Source organism: Marmota marmota, unplaced genomic scaffold (assembly GCF_001458135.2).
Source record: "Marmota marmota marmota unplaced genomic scaffold, marMar, whole genome shotgun sequence".
NCBI classification, from domain to species: Eukaryota; Metazoa; Chordata; class Mammalia; order Rodentia; family Sciuridae; genus Marmota; species Marmota marmota.
Window position 1 is genome coordinate 33,648,157 of NW_025999932.1, and position 17,582 is coordinate 33,665,738.

Consider the following 17,582-nt stretch of genomic DNA (forward strand, 5'->3'; position numbering starts at 1 on the left):
AAAAAAAAAAAAAAAAAAAAAAAAAAGAAAAAGAAAAAGAAAAAAAGAAAAGAAAACAAAAAGAAGGTTAGTATTTGGACTCAGAATTAATTTTGAGGAAAGCAGGGTGGTTGTCATCCATTGAGTCTAATACAATTGGTTTGTTTTGAAATTCACAGACTTCTGATACTGTATCAGTTCTTCATTATCTTAAAAAATCTTCATGGGTGTGTTCTAACATAGAAATCAATGATTTGGCATTTACTAATACTGCCATTTGACCAACAGAAGTTTTCTTCTTAGAGTGAGATATGTCATGTGAAAAGAAGATGACGAAGTTATTAACCAGCTGTAACATAAACTGTCAGGAATCTGTTCCTTCCTTATGGAAAATACACTTGCTATCATTATGCAATAGTTGGCTTTGGGACACATTATGTGTGCTGCTCCCAAATATATTTGAGAAAATAACAGAAGCAGGAAGGTCACTCTGACCTTATCTTGCCTTCTCCCCTATAGATCTTATAAAACTAGGAGGGATTGTGTGAACTGCCCCTTGAAGCAGGAGACAGGATCCTAAGACCTCTAAAACCATGAGCCCCAAATAAACTTTCCTCTTCTATAATTGTTCTGGTCAGATCTTTTAGTCACAGCAGCGTACTACAACACAGCCGTTAGCTCTGAAGACAGGGACACAGGGACACAGAGGAATCTGAACAAACTGGCCTCACTAGCTCTCCCCGGATCTACCTCCATTCCATTGTGTTCCCATTGTCTAATTACATTTCTCCATGACTACCCACTTCCTCATTAACCTGCATAAAACGTACACAAGTTTACCCTTTTTCATCATGTCTTTATTTCCTATGAAGCTTCTTTTATTGGGCTGGGGATATAGCTCAGTTGGTAGAGTGCTTGCTTTGTATACACAAAGCCCAGGGTTTGATTCCCAGCACTGCCAAAATAAAAGGTTCTCTTGTCATACAAAACTTATTTTAAGTAAATTTGTACTCTTTTATTAATCTGCCTTTTGCTATAGGAGCCTTAGCCATGAACATGGAGATGAGTGAGGAAAACATACTTACTTTTCCATATAGCAGTAAGTGTTTTGTGGGTTCTCTAATCTATTAATATTAATTCTAGAAAAATACTCTGAAGGAAATAACTCAGTAGAGATAACACAGTCATGAAATGATTCAGTATCATATGTCTTAAAACAACAGAAACTGGAATAGACTAACTTCAACCACAAAGGAAAAAGGAAGTAGTTACATAATAGAGAATTAGAGGCTGCTTTTACTAAGAAGCACTGACTCTTGGGCTTAAAGATGTCTGATGGGTAACTAAAAAGTCAAAACCAAAAACACACATACCCAAAACTTGGCATCTCTGCCTTCATCTTTTTTTTTTTTTTTTTTGGTACCAAGAATGGAAGCCAGGGTGCTTAACCACTGAGCCAAATCCCCAGCCCTATTTTGTATTTTATTTAGAGACAGGGTCTCACTGAGTTGCCTAGTGCCTTGCTTTTGCTGAGGCTGGCTTTGAACTTACAATAATCCTGCAACAGCCTCCTCAGCCTCTGGGATCACAGGCATACACCACCACGCCCAGCTCTGTCTTCATTTTGTATCTGTCTCCTTTCTACCTTAATCTTTGGGTCAGATTCCTGCTCAACTATGCAACAGATATATTAACCATTTGAGGAGTGTCTGCCTAAGGACTGGCGATACAAGGATGATTAGTTCTAGTTTCACCTAACTTCTCTTGTGCCACTTCATTTTAAGACTGAAGACACTAAGATAAAAGCAAGACATCTTCAAGATTCCAGGAACAGTGAGCCTTACAAACGGATCACACCATGATGGAACCATCCCCCACTAATAGAAACCATTACCCCCCAATACAAACTGCAGCTGTCCCCCAAAGCAGAAGCAATCATCTTGTCCCACAAGGGATAATGACTTTACCAGAGTCTTCAGGACTTCTCAGAACTAGACCTGAGTTGATGGTTGGTCAACCAGACCACACTTTGACCAAGGCGGCTTACCTGTGCAAACTTCTTGCTCCACACTCTTGTTTCTGTCCACATTTAAAGCTACAACTCTTATCAGTACCCCCAGAAGACTGGGCTGAGGACATTTGGTCTCCCCTTGTTTCCCCAGTATGGATATACTGAAAAAATTCCTTCCCTGCTTTCCATCTTTTCCATTTGATTTTTGGAGTGAGTGCCCAGATCTGATCTACAGGGACTCCCTGAAATCAAGACCCCCTCTGGCCTAGGACATCTGTAACAATTAAGTAAGTGTAGGTTAATCAATGAAGTGAAACGTTACCCAACTATTACAAATTAAAATGATGCACAGTATATGGTACTGTGAAAAATTTTGATAGGTCGCCCAGTAAGAGACTCTATAGCTACAGTTGGAAAATACCTAAAATTTTCTCAATACACAGAAAAGCAAATCGATGAGGTGCCCTTCCTCAGTGTGTGAACTCTTACCTACTCACCATATCTTTACAGTGGCACCTAGGCCTACTGATGGGGAGGGTCTCAAAGTAGTTTCCCATTGAGCTTTTCTCATCTCCTCTTGTCCCTTTGCTGTACTGTTCCTTTGTTTAACTGCTAAGCGCTCTGTCTACTCCTGAGAAGCCACAGACTGTCAGGGACTAGAAGGAAATTCTCCTTCAAAGATTAGCCTGACAGCCCCCTGGGAGACATCCTGCCTGGGAGACACCCTGCAGCCATCTATCTCCCTGAGACATCCTGCGGCCACCTATCTTCCTGAAACCTATCTTCCTGAAACATCCTGCGGTTATCTCACCTTGTGCAGACATCCAGCAACTGCCGATAAGAGAGCTTCCCCATCCCCAGCATATAAATACCCCTGTGTGAACAATAAAAGATTGCAGCTTGATCAGAACTCCTGTCTTGCTATCATCCTTCTGTGTCTCTTGTCCCTTCATTCCTCCCCATCTAGGTTCGCTGCCCACGTTGATGTGTCCTGCCGGACGGGACAACAGACTCACCCTGTCCAAGACCTGTCTCCATTCTCGCCTCTTTCAGAAAGTGGTCTATTACCTCGAACTGAAATTGCTTGGGATTCCTCTGCCCTCATTGTCATTTCCTTGATTGTTCTGTTTACTTTGTCTTCTCAGCTAGACTGCGAATTCCACAGTTGTTCTCAGCCCATGAGTAAATACGTGATTTTGAATGAATTGATCAATGAATATTAAACTCTTGAAAGCAGGGCCATTTCTTATCCTTGCATCTACAGTACAAATCATTGTGCTGGACAAACAGTAGATTATCACTAAACAAATGGATAAAAGAGTGTACATATGACTACCACACATGACTACCAGCTGCAATATAGTTTCCTTCTCCATTATTTTTCCACCTTCTGCTTCTAGGAAATATCACGTGAGGTTCTTTTTGTAAAAGAAGTGCCATTCATGAAGAGAACTTACCCAGGTCAAACTGGCCAGAAATGTAGCCACAAGTCTGCAGGACTTCCTCACTGTCCCAGCCCAAGGGGTAGAGGGCACAGCCAGCACCAATCAACAAGCCTGCAAAGAGATAAGACAAGAGAGCTTTTACCAGTGCACCTCTGCCTCCCTGGGTAAGAGGAACAAAGGATCAATATTTGCAACATAACAAGACCCCGAGCCTGCATTTGGAAAGCACCATCCTAAACTCCCTTAAATAATCTGAGGTCAGTTTAATTCTAAGAACAATATCAAGTTTGCCTAAAAGAAAAAAAAAAAAAAAAGCCTGACAGCTCAGTTTGGTTCCAACTTGGCCTTTCAAAAGCATTAAAAGCCTTGCAAATCCTGTTTAGGAAATACAATCCACAGCCCTTTTAATCACTCTTGTAAAAAACCAACCAATTCCACCATTAATCCATGTAAACAAGTAATTTAAGAGCAAGCAAAATTTCTTAGTAGGTTATCCATCATTCTTTTGATTTATTTATTTTTTTGTTTCCCATGTGAAAATCAAAATAGAATGTTTCAACCTTGTCAAATTTTACCAGGGGCAAAAGAAACAAAAGATTTTCCTGAACCACTTCAGCATGTTGATTGAACCTCTGAACTGTACTGCCTGTTTTATGCTCCACTGAGAATGACTGAGCATCTACACCTCTCAGAAATACTTCACAAGACAGACACACTGTAATCTGCATCCTCCTTACAGCTGAAGCCAAAAGGTTTGAGGATTAAACTGAAGAAAGCGATGGCTTGATTCTAATGTAAATGAAGTTATCATGACCCCACACTGCGCTGACAGCTTTCCATTAGTGAGTCTTTAATTTTGCATCAAAACCTAATATGATTTTACAAGAACCTGAATGAGATTTCAACACTCACTATTTGAATCTGTGGGCTCATCTGAAAGTAAGATCTTGTCCTGTCAATCAATGAGCATTCTCATCACCTGTTAGTACCACAAGCTGCTGAGGCAGTAGGACCAAGGAATAGTATGCTGGATGGGTGAGAAAGAGGGTTATCAGGTGCTAAACAGGAGGTACCCATTGGGAAATGCATTAATATGGTAATGTGGAGGAGGAATGGCAGAGCCCTAAATGCATCTAGAAGAGGAAAGCTTCAATATTTATGCTCTGAGTGCCTTCTGTCTTTTCCTGTCCCTCTTTTGTCCTGCTTTCACCTCCCAGAGGGTGACTAAGTATAAATAACCTGTTTGCTCACAGGATCTAAGGTCAGGCGGCTTTCCAGCTCCTCCCAGGCACCATGCTGAGACCTAAGCAGACACATCCCCCAAGTACTGGCGCTCTTTTTCCTACCCTGGCATCTTTCCCCTCAGCCTGCCCTTTGGTCCACAGGAAAATGACCATCAAATACAGACCTGCTTCCATCAGAGGGAGTGCCCAGAATCACTGTAACTGCAAATCACAAATCATGTCCTAGGTACAACTGTATAAGGATGAACTGTGTTGAAGGTGAAGAACAATCCAGAAAGCAGTATTATATGAGGTTTTGCTGACTAGGCTGTTTTCTTCAGTGATTCGCCTCCCCCCCCCCACGAAATAGAATTTACACTATTCTGAAGACAAATCCTAATTAGTTTTATCCATCATCAGGTAAAGAGGTAATTAATGAGGATGCCAAACTCTGTATACATTGAAATTTATGCATGTTCAATAAACATTTGTGGTACCATTTTCAAGATACTTGGTTCTGAAATTAATAGAAAACACATCCACTTTTTGAGATCTTGTGAGTAATTTTTTTTTCTATTTTAAATTGTTTATTTAAATTTTCCAGCAAATGGATGGATCTGGAGACTATCATGCTATGCGAAGTAAGCCAGTTTCCAAAACCAAAGGTTGAATGTTTTCTCTGATATGTGGAAGCTAACACACAATACGGGGGGTGGGAATGGAAGAATAGAAGTGCAGTAGATTAAACAATGGGGAATGGAGGGAAGGGAGAGTGGATAGGCTAAGGAAAGACAGTGGAATAAATCTGACATAATTTTCCCGTGTACATACATGAAAACAACACAATGATTCCCACAATCATGTACATCCATAAGAATGGGGTTCTCAGCCTCCAGAGCCCGCCTGAGAAAAAGATATAATCCATGCTTGTATAATTATGTGAAAATGGATCCTGCTGTCATGTATAACTAAAAATAATAAATAAAAATAAGAAGGTAGGGAGCTGGGGATGTAGCTCAGTGGTAGAGCACTTGCCTAGCATGCATGAGGCACTGGGTTCTATCCTTAGCACTGCATAAAAATAAACAAAATAAAAGAATTTTGTCTATTTATAACTACAAAAAATTAAAAGCAAACAAAAAAAAAACCAGAGGGCAGTAGAAAGAAGAAAGGAAGAAAAATAAAATAAAATATAGGACAATGAAATGAAACGGAAATAGGACGTTGGCATCCCACAACTACATCATTTAAGTGTAAGAAAAAGTGCTGAGTTATCATTTTATTTTATAAAACATTACAAACATTTACACTTAAATGAGTTTAATGTCAAAAAACATGTTACTTTTTCCTTAGTCAAATTCTAAATCATGCACTGATACATCATCAAATCATTTTCTTCACTTCTTTGGTTACATACATCTATGTCCCTCTCACCCCACTTCTCACAAACCCTGAAAGGCCTACAGAAGGATTCCTCTGTTCTGCTTTTTTAAGGACAAAAGTAGAAAGGTATTTGGAGTCAGTAGAAAGTAAATACTTAAAAAAATGAAAAATAGTAACATTTAAGCCATTAGTAGTGAAACAAATGATAGTCTGGTTTGCTAAGGTTTCTTTTTCCTTTCTTTTTTTTTTTTTTTTTGGTATGCCTGAAAAATAGGTGTCATGAAATCACAAACACCTATATTAGTCCAGTTTTATGCTGGCCATTTTTGAACACCGAATAGAAAGGAGCTTATAAACTCCTATATGTATAGCAAGTGAGCTATTGGTTCAGAAAGTGGCAGAAGACCTGGCAATCGAGGATCTTTTGTTAAAACACTGGTCTATCTTTGTGAAGCTATCAAATGTAGATTCAACTGTATAAATTAGGAGTAATTTTATACACAGCAAATTTGTGTTATGTGTATGATTTAAAAAAAAACATTTATTTTTTAGTTGGAGGTGGACATAATTCCTTTATTTTATTTTGTAAAACATTTATTTATTTATTTTTAGGTGGTGCTGAGGATCGAACCCAGTGCCTCACGCATACTAGGCAAGCGCTCTTCCTCTGAGCCACAACCCCAGCCCCTGTGTATGAGTTTTTTAAAATACCATGAGCCATTTTTTAAAATATTGTTTCATAGAAGGCAACTCGCAACTCGTCATCTGAATTTTTATATTAATATTTATGTAGTCTTTGTTCTGTTCTCTGCTACTGCTTGCTAACAGGAAAAATGCCACAGACTAAAGATTTGGGAAACATTTCTGTGAGATAAGTGTATGTTGCAAACAGGCTAATTAGCTGTCACAATTATTTGGGTCTGTAGGTAAACATCAGCAGCACCTCCACTGCGTACATTGTTTGCATGGTGAGAGTGCATCTCAAGAGGGCTCTGGAGGCTGAGAAAGGAGGATTGCAAGTTCAAAGCCAGCCTCAGCGATGGTGAGGCGCTAAGCAACTCAGTGATACCCTGTCTCTACATAAAATACAAAATAAGGCTGGGGATGTGGCTCAGTGGTAGAGTGCCCAAGTTCAGTCCCGAGAGTGTGTCTCAGACTGAATGCCACCAAATACGCAACTGATGTTTAATAGGCAGTGAGCATCACAAGCAGTTGGGAAACCAATTTCATAAACTCAGGGAAATCCTGCCTCCCCCAATCACATAGTCACCCTAACAAGTACCTCACATGAAATTCTTGACACACCATGAACCCAACAAATACCAGAGAGCAGGATCAGGGAAATTCAGGTCCAATCAGGGAACAGTGTCTTCCATGAAATGGAAGAGAAAAGGGGTCAGGAGGAGGAAAAATGTGGGTTCTCACCTGCTTGCCCAAAACAGCAGCCTTGAGCTACACATAGTTACGTTTAAGTTTATTTAAATTAAATAAAACTCAAAATTCCATCCCTCAGTAGCACTAGCCACATTTCAAGTGTTCAATAGCCATACATAGGGTGCTAGTGGGCAACACAAATACACACCATTTTGGTAACCACAGGAGGTTGCATTGGGGAGGGTTGTTGTGGACCTCAGTCATTCCTGGAAAGGATGCTGGGCTTGTCAGATTCTTGTCCTGGGCCTGATATTGCTTGTTAAGAGTCAAAATCTTAGCCAGGCACATTGGCGCATGCCTGTAATCCCAGCGGCTCAGGAGGCTGAGGCAGGAGAATCACGAGTTCAAAGCCAGCCTCAGCAATTTAGCAAGGCCCTAAGAAACTCAGCGAGACCCTGTCTCTAAATAGGGATATAACTCAGTGATTAAGTGGCCCTGGGTTCAAAAAAAAAAAATCAAAGTCTCCCTAGTCTTAGCTTCTTCCTTTCAAGGTAGGACTAGAGGCTATGGAACTGTTTGGGGAACTCTCCTGCTGGCAGGAGTTTTGTCACATTGTGTCAAGGAGAAGCTGATGTGTGGGACTGAGAAGCTAAAAGGGAAGGATGAACTGTTGTCCCCACTGGCGGCTGCAGCCTGGGGCAGCCTTTCTGCAGACGTAGATGGGATATTTTAGAACTGGCTTCCAGACTCCTCCTCATCACCCGCAGCAGAGCAGAGAATCCACTTCCTGGGATCCCAACACAATTCTTCAAAGCAGCTTCTCTGACTTTCACTTTCCCAGATCTTCAAATTCATGGGCTGCATCTCCTCCTATTTGAGTTATCTAGTGCTTTATTTTACTGCTCAAACCTGACTGGTATATATATACTCTACTCCTGTAAGGGCAGAGGGGCCAATATAGATCTTTACATATGATCATATTCCTTGAACATTATTCATAGCCTCGATTAAAAATTATCTCGAATACAATTTATGCTAATTATTAAGTTTCTTGGGCAAGAACAGACAGTGATATTCAAAGGCTCTGCCTTTAATATCCTGTGGTATCCTCTCTGGTTAGGGAATTTAACATGCTAATTAACCTCTCCAGGAGTGCAAATTTCTAAAGAGGACATTTCAATTGTTAACTAACCGCCCTTAGGGTGTGGATTGACATTAACTAGCACTTTATGGTCGGTGCTGAAAGTACTATACTGTAGAGACAATTAAATGTGAAAATGAGAACATCTTTTTAATGAAAGAAATTTGCCACTGTCCAGTTTTAGCAGTGCTAAACCTTAGTCCAAGTTGTGGGATCAAGTTTTGAAGGAAGCAGAGTTTTAAAATTCCGAATTAGATTCCAGTTGGGTATTATAGGCTGACAGGAGGTTCGCATAACAGTCTAAAATCTGAAGCGATTGCCCAAATGGTATCTTGGTGATCCATGAGGTTTGAATAGATCTAGTGGTCTAATTTGCTCCTGGGCAATAAGTAGCTCAATTAGAATCTCTAGCTCACAAACTTTAATAGTATTTACAGGGATTTTCTTTATTAGATTTATAAACCTTGTGGTTACCGCATGAGCTTAATTTTAACCAAGTTCCTTTGACATTGCCATAAAAGACATCATGAAAAAAGCCACATTATCACACTTCTTAAAACTGTGCATTTGGAAGTGGAAGTGAGAAAAGGCGCTGTGAAAGGAGACAAGAGCCTGAGGAAGGTGCTATCAGGTGATCAGCTGCAGGAGGCGCGAGATCATTTGCAGCTACAGGCTCTCTCGCAATTAAGCTGCAACCTTCCCCCCTCCCCAATCCTAAAAAAAAATGCAACTTTGAAGGGGTCGTGAGCAAATCACAAATTATAAATCAGCTCAATCTATGGTGGGCACCCAGCACCACCACTGAAATCAGCTACCCAGAGGGGAGGCAGCAGACCACTTTGCAAGAGAGCTTACGACTGCAGAGAGATGCTGCCAGAATGAAAGAAAGAAACCCAACAGATGACTCAATAATTCAAAATATTTAATAATGCATTGATGATGAGGCCATTTCATCCTGAGTACCCAGGGGTTTGGGGCTCACTCTGTTCAAGGACAATTAAAATATTTTAAGAGCTCAGTCAGCGGAATAACATTTAAGGAGAAGCCAATGTTAATAGAAAAGAGACGGCACAGATACATGCAAAGAGGTGGGCACTTGAGTGCCTGAGCAATGACACTGTGGTAGAAAAAGAAGTCTATGCTTTAGTCCAAATGAGCTCCTGGGCCCAGACCTTAGCCTGGATGCACTCTTTGTCCGTAAACCACCTGCAGGAGAGTTTCTAGTAGTTCTCTTAGTTTTCACAAAATGCTAGAAATATCTGCCATGATACTAATTATTTTTTTAGAATTTGAGTGTGAAGCCTGAAGTGTGTGAAGAGCTCAGTGGCCCAGGAACGAACGTGGGGCTGGGAATTTTCCCTTCTGTAAAACTCTTTCTATTCAAAGGCAGCACTTAACACTTAGGCAGCGGAATATTAACATAACAATTCGGCTCCTGCCAAGAAGGCAAAACAAATCTCTAGTCAGCCAGGGCCAATTACTCTCCACAGGTGGGAAGAATGGTGTCCTCATGGCCAACTCATAAAGCCTTATTTTTTCCAGGCTACTTTTGAAAGTTTTTGTGATCTCACTTTTTTCCCCCATGACTATCGCTCCATTCTTTTTCCACACTTTATTATGGTTTTTTATAGCGTGACTTTTTCCACCCACTGCCCCTCAGTGGTCACACCCGTGTTTCCCATCAATTCATCTTTTATGTTTTTTTTTTTTTGGATACTTTTATCCGTCCTCTAGTTCCTTTATCTTCCTTTCTGTGGCAAGCACCGAGGGAAATCGTTTTCTTTACTGTTCTCAGGAAAGCTGCTCGATCTTGTAGCCTGTTATCTGGACTTCCCATTGGAAGGGGTTGGCATGTTTCCATCTCCAAGTCTCCATATGCTAATTTATGGACGTGATATCCCTCCATTTCCATCTCAGATAAGGGCCCTTTGACAAAATGTAATAACAAAATAAAGCCCATGGTGGAGAGGGAACAACAGCAAGGGCCAGTATTATAACTCTTCAGACCCTTAAAATGCAAGCAGAACTATGTAAATATTCTACTTGGAGGCTCAGTGTGGCTCTGATAAACCGTATCTCCATTCCGAGAACTTTCTGGAAACTGAGGCACAAAGGATATCAGAGGCTTGACCAAAGATACAGAGCCCAGATTAAGCCCAGGACTCCTGGTTCCCAGTTCAAGGATCTTTTCCACCTACCATGGTCCCAATGCTTGGCCAGAAGTCTATTCCAGAGTCACATACTCACCACCCACAACCTAAGGTCAAGTGGAGACATGTTGGCTTTGGCCAGCATCACATTTTACTCTTCATTTCTTTAAACCCTGATGTCTCATGTCTCTTGAATAATTGAGGTCCCGGGGCTGAGCTCACATGCAACTAACTGGCTAGAACCATCCTGTTAAGCAGCTATAGCCCTGGCCAATCTCAAAGGCACTTCCAACTGGGGATCCCTGACTTACTGCACCTACTGCTGCTGGCTCTTTACATATGTCTTGAGCTTTTTCGGATTCCTTCTCTCTGAGATGCTGTCTCCTTCCATACCCAGAATCCACTGTCAACATACTAAATGAAGCCTCCGTATACAGCCTTGCCCGGGCACCCCAGCAGCAGCGAGCTATGGATTTCACTCCTCTCTGAGCTCCTATGGTGACACACTCTATGATTTATTTGAGGATTACCATTTTGCACTGCAGTTATTTATGTAAATATTACATCTCCTGGGAGACCAGAAACGCTACTGTACTGATCTGAATCCAACTCACTCATTCATAAAATTTGTCAAATATTAAGTAATAGGAATATTTATTTGATATTTATAAAAGCCTCATTAAACATGTAATAGTTTATATATATAATTATATATATAAATGATTTTTTAATAAACAGTTATTATATATATATATATATATATATATATATATATATATNTATATATATATATATATATATATTTATATTTATATACTATCCCAACTCTGGGCCTTCTATGTCCACATGGGTACTGAACCCTGCATGTAAATGGAAGAGGAGGAATGCAGAGGAAGATAAGCACAGATTTCAAGTTACCATTTCTCTCCAAGAATGACTCTGCTTCTGCTTCGGCCATGGGGAACACTCTTACTGTTGCCTGTGATTAAAGACAAGGAGTAGGTTCTTTGGATCCTGCAAATTGCCTGCTCCCTGGGTGCTGGTGACCCAGATGTGAGCTCTAGCACACAAAGAGTTTCTGTCCACAAAGAGCACCCACCTTCAGGCATCAAGATGAGCAATGAGCTTTTTATCATCAGACGTTTATCTCAGCACTAAAGTAGACAATGGGAATATGGTAATTTTTTAACCATGGGAAATATTTTATAAAATCACAGTGAGTGAGACTATTTCTGTGCTTGAAAAGATTTTGAAGAAGACTGTATAATTTGTGTTTTCTTGAGATTTTTTTCCCCCTAAATATCTCATTGATTCCCATCTCTTTTCCTTTTCCAGCTCATGTGAAAGAACACATCAAAGACAGATACAGTGGGTTGGGTACCGGAATACCTGTTCCTTAGCTCAGAGCAGAAATTCGCAAGCTAATTTCAGCCATGAGTGACTTGTCATCTTTTCTCTTCCTAGGGTCCCATTGCTTGGGGGGTGGGAAGTTGTTTCAAACAATGAAACTTTGGGGGAGATTTTGCAAAGGGTATGTGAAAGTTTTCTGGAAAATGCCATCTGACTTAAAGCAAAATCTTTCTAATCTCAGGAGTTAAGAGCATCTCAGGCCCACCAATTCACTTCTTGAGGGCTTGGTTTTCCTGATCTGTAAAACAGGAACAACACCTGTCTCTTGGAGCTGAGGTGGGTTTGTAAAGAGGCAGAGATGGTGGTTCCAGCTGGCATTCAGTGAATGGTCTTCATTGTTAAACTGTAGATCTGTGCTGCAGATAGGAAAAGGTGGTGGATTTGGTTCATGCCAATGTGTTTTTGCACACACTGACCTAATATTGACAGAGTCCTTTTCTCTCAGAGAGTATCCTCTTCTGAGAGGGACTACAAGGAGGCCCCCAGCAAGAGCATCCTAGCCATGAGCAATGAACATGACCCAGCAATCACATCCGCCATATACACCCCATTGAGTGCTAGTGGAACAGCCATAGGTGGTGACCTCACACTTGAGGGAGGATTAGTCCACCTCTACCATAATGAGAGGGCTTTTGCCTGTTCCTTTTTGCTTGTTGTTTGATTTTTAACTTTAAAGGCATTTTTAGCTTTTCTGGGAGGTGGGTAGAGCCACAACTGATGTCCCACTTAATGGATGAAGAAATAAGAGTCACAGATAGGTGGGGTGATCTAACTGCCATTCATCACAAGGGTCATGAACTCGGGCTGCTTGACTCCTATTATAGGAATAGGAACTTGGTTTCACTGCCTTCACCCAGGCTGCTGGAAAGGAAGCTAATGGGCTGAGCACTGTGGCCACACCTCTGAGACGGAAGAAATATCAGTTTCCTATGATGTCTCTCATACCAGGAGAAAAATAAAGATTCATTTCCCAACTTTCCAGAATACCTTGGTCCAGTACAGAGTTGCTAGACTGATATGCACAAGAAACATCCAGGGCCTTGTTAAAATGGAGATTCTGGTTTCTAATTCTGATCAGGGCTGATCTCCTGAGTTTCAAACCAGCTCCCGACGAGGACCACACTGCTGCCCAGGACCATGCTTGCTGCAGCAAGGGTCTAGTGAAATAACAGCTCAGGCTTTGAAGTCCTTCATGGCAGGTTTCAATCGTGATACCACCTCAGTTGATGGGTGACCTTAAGCAGCATGGCTTTGACTCCTCTGAGCTCAGGTTTTCGTCTATAAAATACACCTAATGGTTCCCATCTCTCTAGCATGGTGCCTGTATTTTTAGCATTGTTATTAGAAATAAATGAAAGGCTGAATAAAAGTACCTGGTTCAGAGCTTGCCATATATTAGGGACTCGGTATATTGTAGCTGTTTGTGTGGATATTAATAATGATCTTGCTGCTTGTCTTAGAATTGCAAACATTACATTCCCTTACACCTGCCACTTTCAGATTCTTCATTAGCAGCTCTAGGTGTTCATGATTTTAAAGTAAGGACCTACACAAAAACATTACCTAATCCAAAGCAGAGTCTCTGTCTTATTGTTTGCTTGTGTCTTCACAATTAATATATTTTCTGGAACTGACCACAGCGCTACAGCTAAGAATGATTACATTCACTTTTTTCCCTTTCTAACATGATATTATAAAAAAAAATTTAGATTTACATAAAAGTTGGAATAAATTCATAATAAACACACAGACACCCACCATATAGATTTTATGATTAACAGGTTTTGAAAAATTTTTATCATCTATCTACCCAGTTTTTTTACATTCCTTTATGGGTCTAAAAACCCATCTTTTCGGGGGGATGGTATGCTTGTCATAGAAGGTTTCAACCTCAATATATATATATAAAGTTTCCTGTCCCCATTCATGCATTATCTTTTTTCCTTCATTTGGCCCAGGAAGGACCATATCGCAGATCATATGCAGACTTATGACACCAACACAAAAGTCAGAATCCCACAGCCATAAGTGACACAAGAATGCTGAACTGGGGCGGGTCAATTTGAAAAGTGATTTCTATACAACTCTAGAGCGACAGATACTTCTAATCATTTCACTTTTCTCAAATGACTATCCAACAACCTAAAATAGGACCAGCTTGCTTCAGCTTTATCCCAGAAATACCAAACAAATCTTGGACAAAGCAAAAAACAAAAGCAAAATCCCAACTCTAAGATACACTGAGCACCTGGAACCCATTCCAGCTCTGCTTTGAAAATACCACGCTAATTCCAAACCAGACTCCATTTGGTGCATACTGGTGAACTGTGGTCACCTGAATTCAGATGAATATTCTAAAGGTACACTGTCCAGAACAAGAGCTTTGGAATCAGAGTCCCATGTTGGAATACTGGGTCTGCTACTACACACTGGCAGAGCAAATCTCAACTTGAGCCCCAACAGTTTATTCCATAAAATGGATATACCAGTGCTTCTTACCGAGTTGTTGAGATATTGGACAAACTGTGTTTAAATTCACAACACTGTAAAAAGCACATAGAAGTAGTTTCTCATATGAAATAACAGGGAAGGGGAGGGAACACTCTAAACATTTATTTTTATTTTATGTTATAGTTGCTTTACGAAAAGGAAATACACCAGCATCAGGGTGCACTGTTTTGTGGGACAGGCTGCAGAACATATGCAGATGATACCGGGAACCTCAAACCTCACACAGCACAACTCAGCATCATGAAGCAGAACGCTATCCGCAGCCACCACCCAGCATTCCCTTGACATCACCATGGACCATGGCTTTGATTCCTGATAAAGCGCTCGCTGATAACTCAGTTTCCTTCCCCTCGAGGGTATACAGGGTTTGCTCAGGGTGTGGGAAATAATATCCTTCTGTGCCCCATGCACTCATTGTGTAATCTTCCCAGAGGCCCTGGCTAAGGTGACACCAGCGACGCTGGTGATGGGCAGTGTGTAGACAGCGTGGCTGGAGCACAGGCTCCTGCTGTCCCCTGCCTCCTGAAGGAAGTGGAGCTGGTTTGGGGGGTTCTGTCCTGTTGGAATGGAGACTTTGGTTAACCCCAGCTGCCCCAGTGCTGCGCAGATCATGTGGGCGGCTACTGTCTTGCTAATACATAGTGTATCCTTCCTCTGAGAAGGGGCTGGTTGGGTGGGAACTGGTGGGCTGTGACCAAATTTTCTTTGAAGAAGGAGAACCAGGGATGTGGGTTTGGGAGAAGAGAAACAGGGGTTGAACCTGTCTATATGGTTGTGAGAAATATTAATTTGTACATTTTTAATTGTTTTTTTACCACTAAAATGAGTGAAGAAGGAGCATGGTCGAGATTTTTTATTATTATTATTTGTCCTTTTTAGTTATACCTGACAGGAGAGTGTATTTTGACATGTCATATGTACATGGAGTGGCACTCCCCATTCTTGTGGTTGTACATGATGTGGGATTACATTTGTCATGTATTCATATGAACATAGGAAAGTTATGTCTATTCATTCTACTGTCTTTCCCATTCCCATACCCTCTCCCATCCCCCAACCCCCTTCCAATCTGTTGAACTTCCACTCCTCCCACCCAACCCTTGTCTATTGTGAGTCAGGTTTTGCAAACCTGAGAGAACATTCATTCTGCCTTTGGTTTTGGGGGATTGGCTTATTTCACTTAGCATGATAGTTTACAGTTCTATCCATTTATGGGCAAAGGCCATAATTTCATTCTTCTTTATGGTTGAGTAATATTCCATTGCATATAAGAACCACATTTTCTTTAGCCATTCATCTATTGAAGGGCACTGTAGTATGCTGATTTTAAGTCTTCTGTGGTATAAATGAAGGAATGGGATTACTGGATCAAATGGTGGTTCCGTTAAAAGTTTTCTGCTTTCCAGAGTGGTTGCACTAAAATGCAGTCCCATCAGCAATGTATGAATGTACCTTTTTCCCCTCCTCCTCACCAGCATTTATTCTTACTTGTATTCTTGATAATTGCCATTCTGGCTGGAGTGAGATGAAATCTGGGTATACTTTTAATTTGCATTTCTTTAACTCCTAGTGATGTTAAACATTTTTTCATATATTTGTTGACCATTCATATTTCTTCTTCTGTCAAGTGTCTATTCAGTTCCTTTGCCTATTTATTGATTGAGTTATTTGGTTTTTTTCTGGTGTTAAGTTTTTTGAGTTCTTTGTATATCCTGGTGATTAATGCTCTATCTGAGCTGTAGGTGGCGAAGATTTTCTCCCATTCTGTAGGTTTTCTCTTCACATTCTTGATTGCTTCCTTTGCTATGAAGTCGCTTTTTAGTTTTATATAATCCCATATATTGATTCTTGATTTTACTTCTTGCACTTTAAGAGTCTTGTTGAGGAAGTCAGTTCCTAAGCTGACTTGATGATGTGTTGGGCCTACTTTTTCTTCTAGGGGGTGCCGGGTCTCTGGTCTAATGCCTAGGTCCTTGATCCACTTTGAGTTGAGTTTTGTATGGGGTGAGAGATAAGTGTCTGAATTCATTTTATTACTTAATGGATTTCCAGTTTTCGCAGCACATCGTCAGAATTTAACAAATGAGGTCTTGAGGTGGGGGCCTGTAGTACAGGAAGGACAGAGTTGGAGCCAGAGGGCCTTGTTGGGGGTGGCTTTAGTCAAGTCACTTGCTTTGTGCTTTGACCCTGACTCGGGGCCAGTATGAATGATACTGAAGATAGTGTGACATCAAGCAAAGTACAAAGCCACCCAACCCCTGCTAGGTGCTCTGGTTTCTGGTAGCTTACCACAGTCACACAGGAGAGGGGAGACTGCTGAGTAGAGAACCCCTCAGGATAGAGTCACAAAGAGGGCTGGCTTCAGAAGACAGTATCTCCCTTTCTGGTTTCAAAAAATTCTGAAGACAGGTATAGAAATTTAGAAGATTTCAGGTACAGAAATCTTCTAAAGGGATGATAAGTTCCCTGGGAATGTTTGAGTTTCTCTGAATAGGTAAGCTCTATTTTAGAAACCTGTTTCAGCTCTAACATAATATTGATAAGGAAGAGGAAAAACTCTCTCCCCACCAAAACCCTGGACCAACATGTGCAGATTTCTTGCTCCCAAACGCTCTTCATATTCACATCTTTCTAAGGTCCATAACTAAGTTAATCAGAACCCACAACAACACTGAAGTAGGACACCAGACATATTTATAAGAAGTAGTAAAATCTACACCTGATGAAATGAACAGCGGGTGACTTTCTACCAGATGAGCATAGATGAGGATTCTGTGAAGTCTGTAACCTGCCACAGCCACTTGAAGTTTTCAAGGGGGGAGAGTATTTAAAAATACTTTTAAAAATGGAATGATGAAAATCCTATGCGGTACTGAAAACAAGCATATCATATTTGATGAGGCATTTTTTCTCTTTAAGTTCTGGATATTCTGATGGCAGCCACTACGTATTCCT

At 40.8% G+C, this 17,582-nt stretch overlaps 1 protein-coding gene across 2 annotated transcripts in view; it reads right to left on the reverse strand.

Annotated features, from left to right (window-relative positions):
- The window catches only part of Lhfpl6 (LHFPL tetraspan subfamily member 6), a 242,413-nt gene that overhangs the window by 34,845 nt on the left and 189,986 nt on the right, over positions 1-17,582 (reverse strand). For both annotated transcript variants that reach the window (XM_048800873.1, XM_048800874.1), the window contains exon 3: positions 3,448-3,546. In XM_048800873.1, coding sequence (XP_048656830.1) covers positions 3,448-3,546 — 99 coding nt within the window. The remainder of the gene's footprint in view (positions 1-3,447; positions 3,547-17,582) is intronic.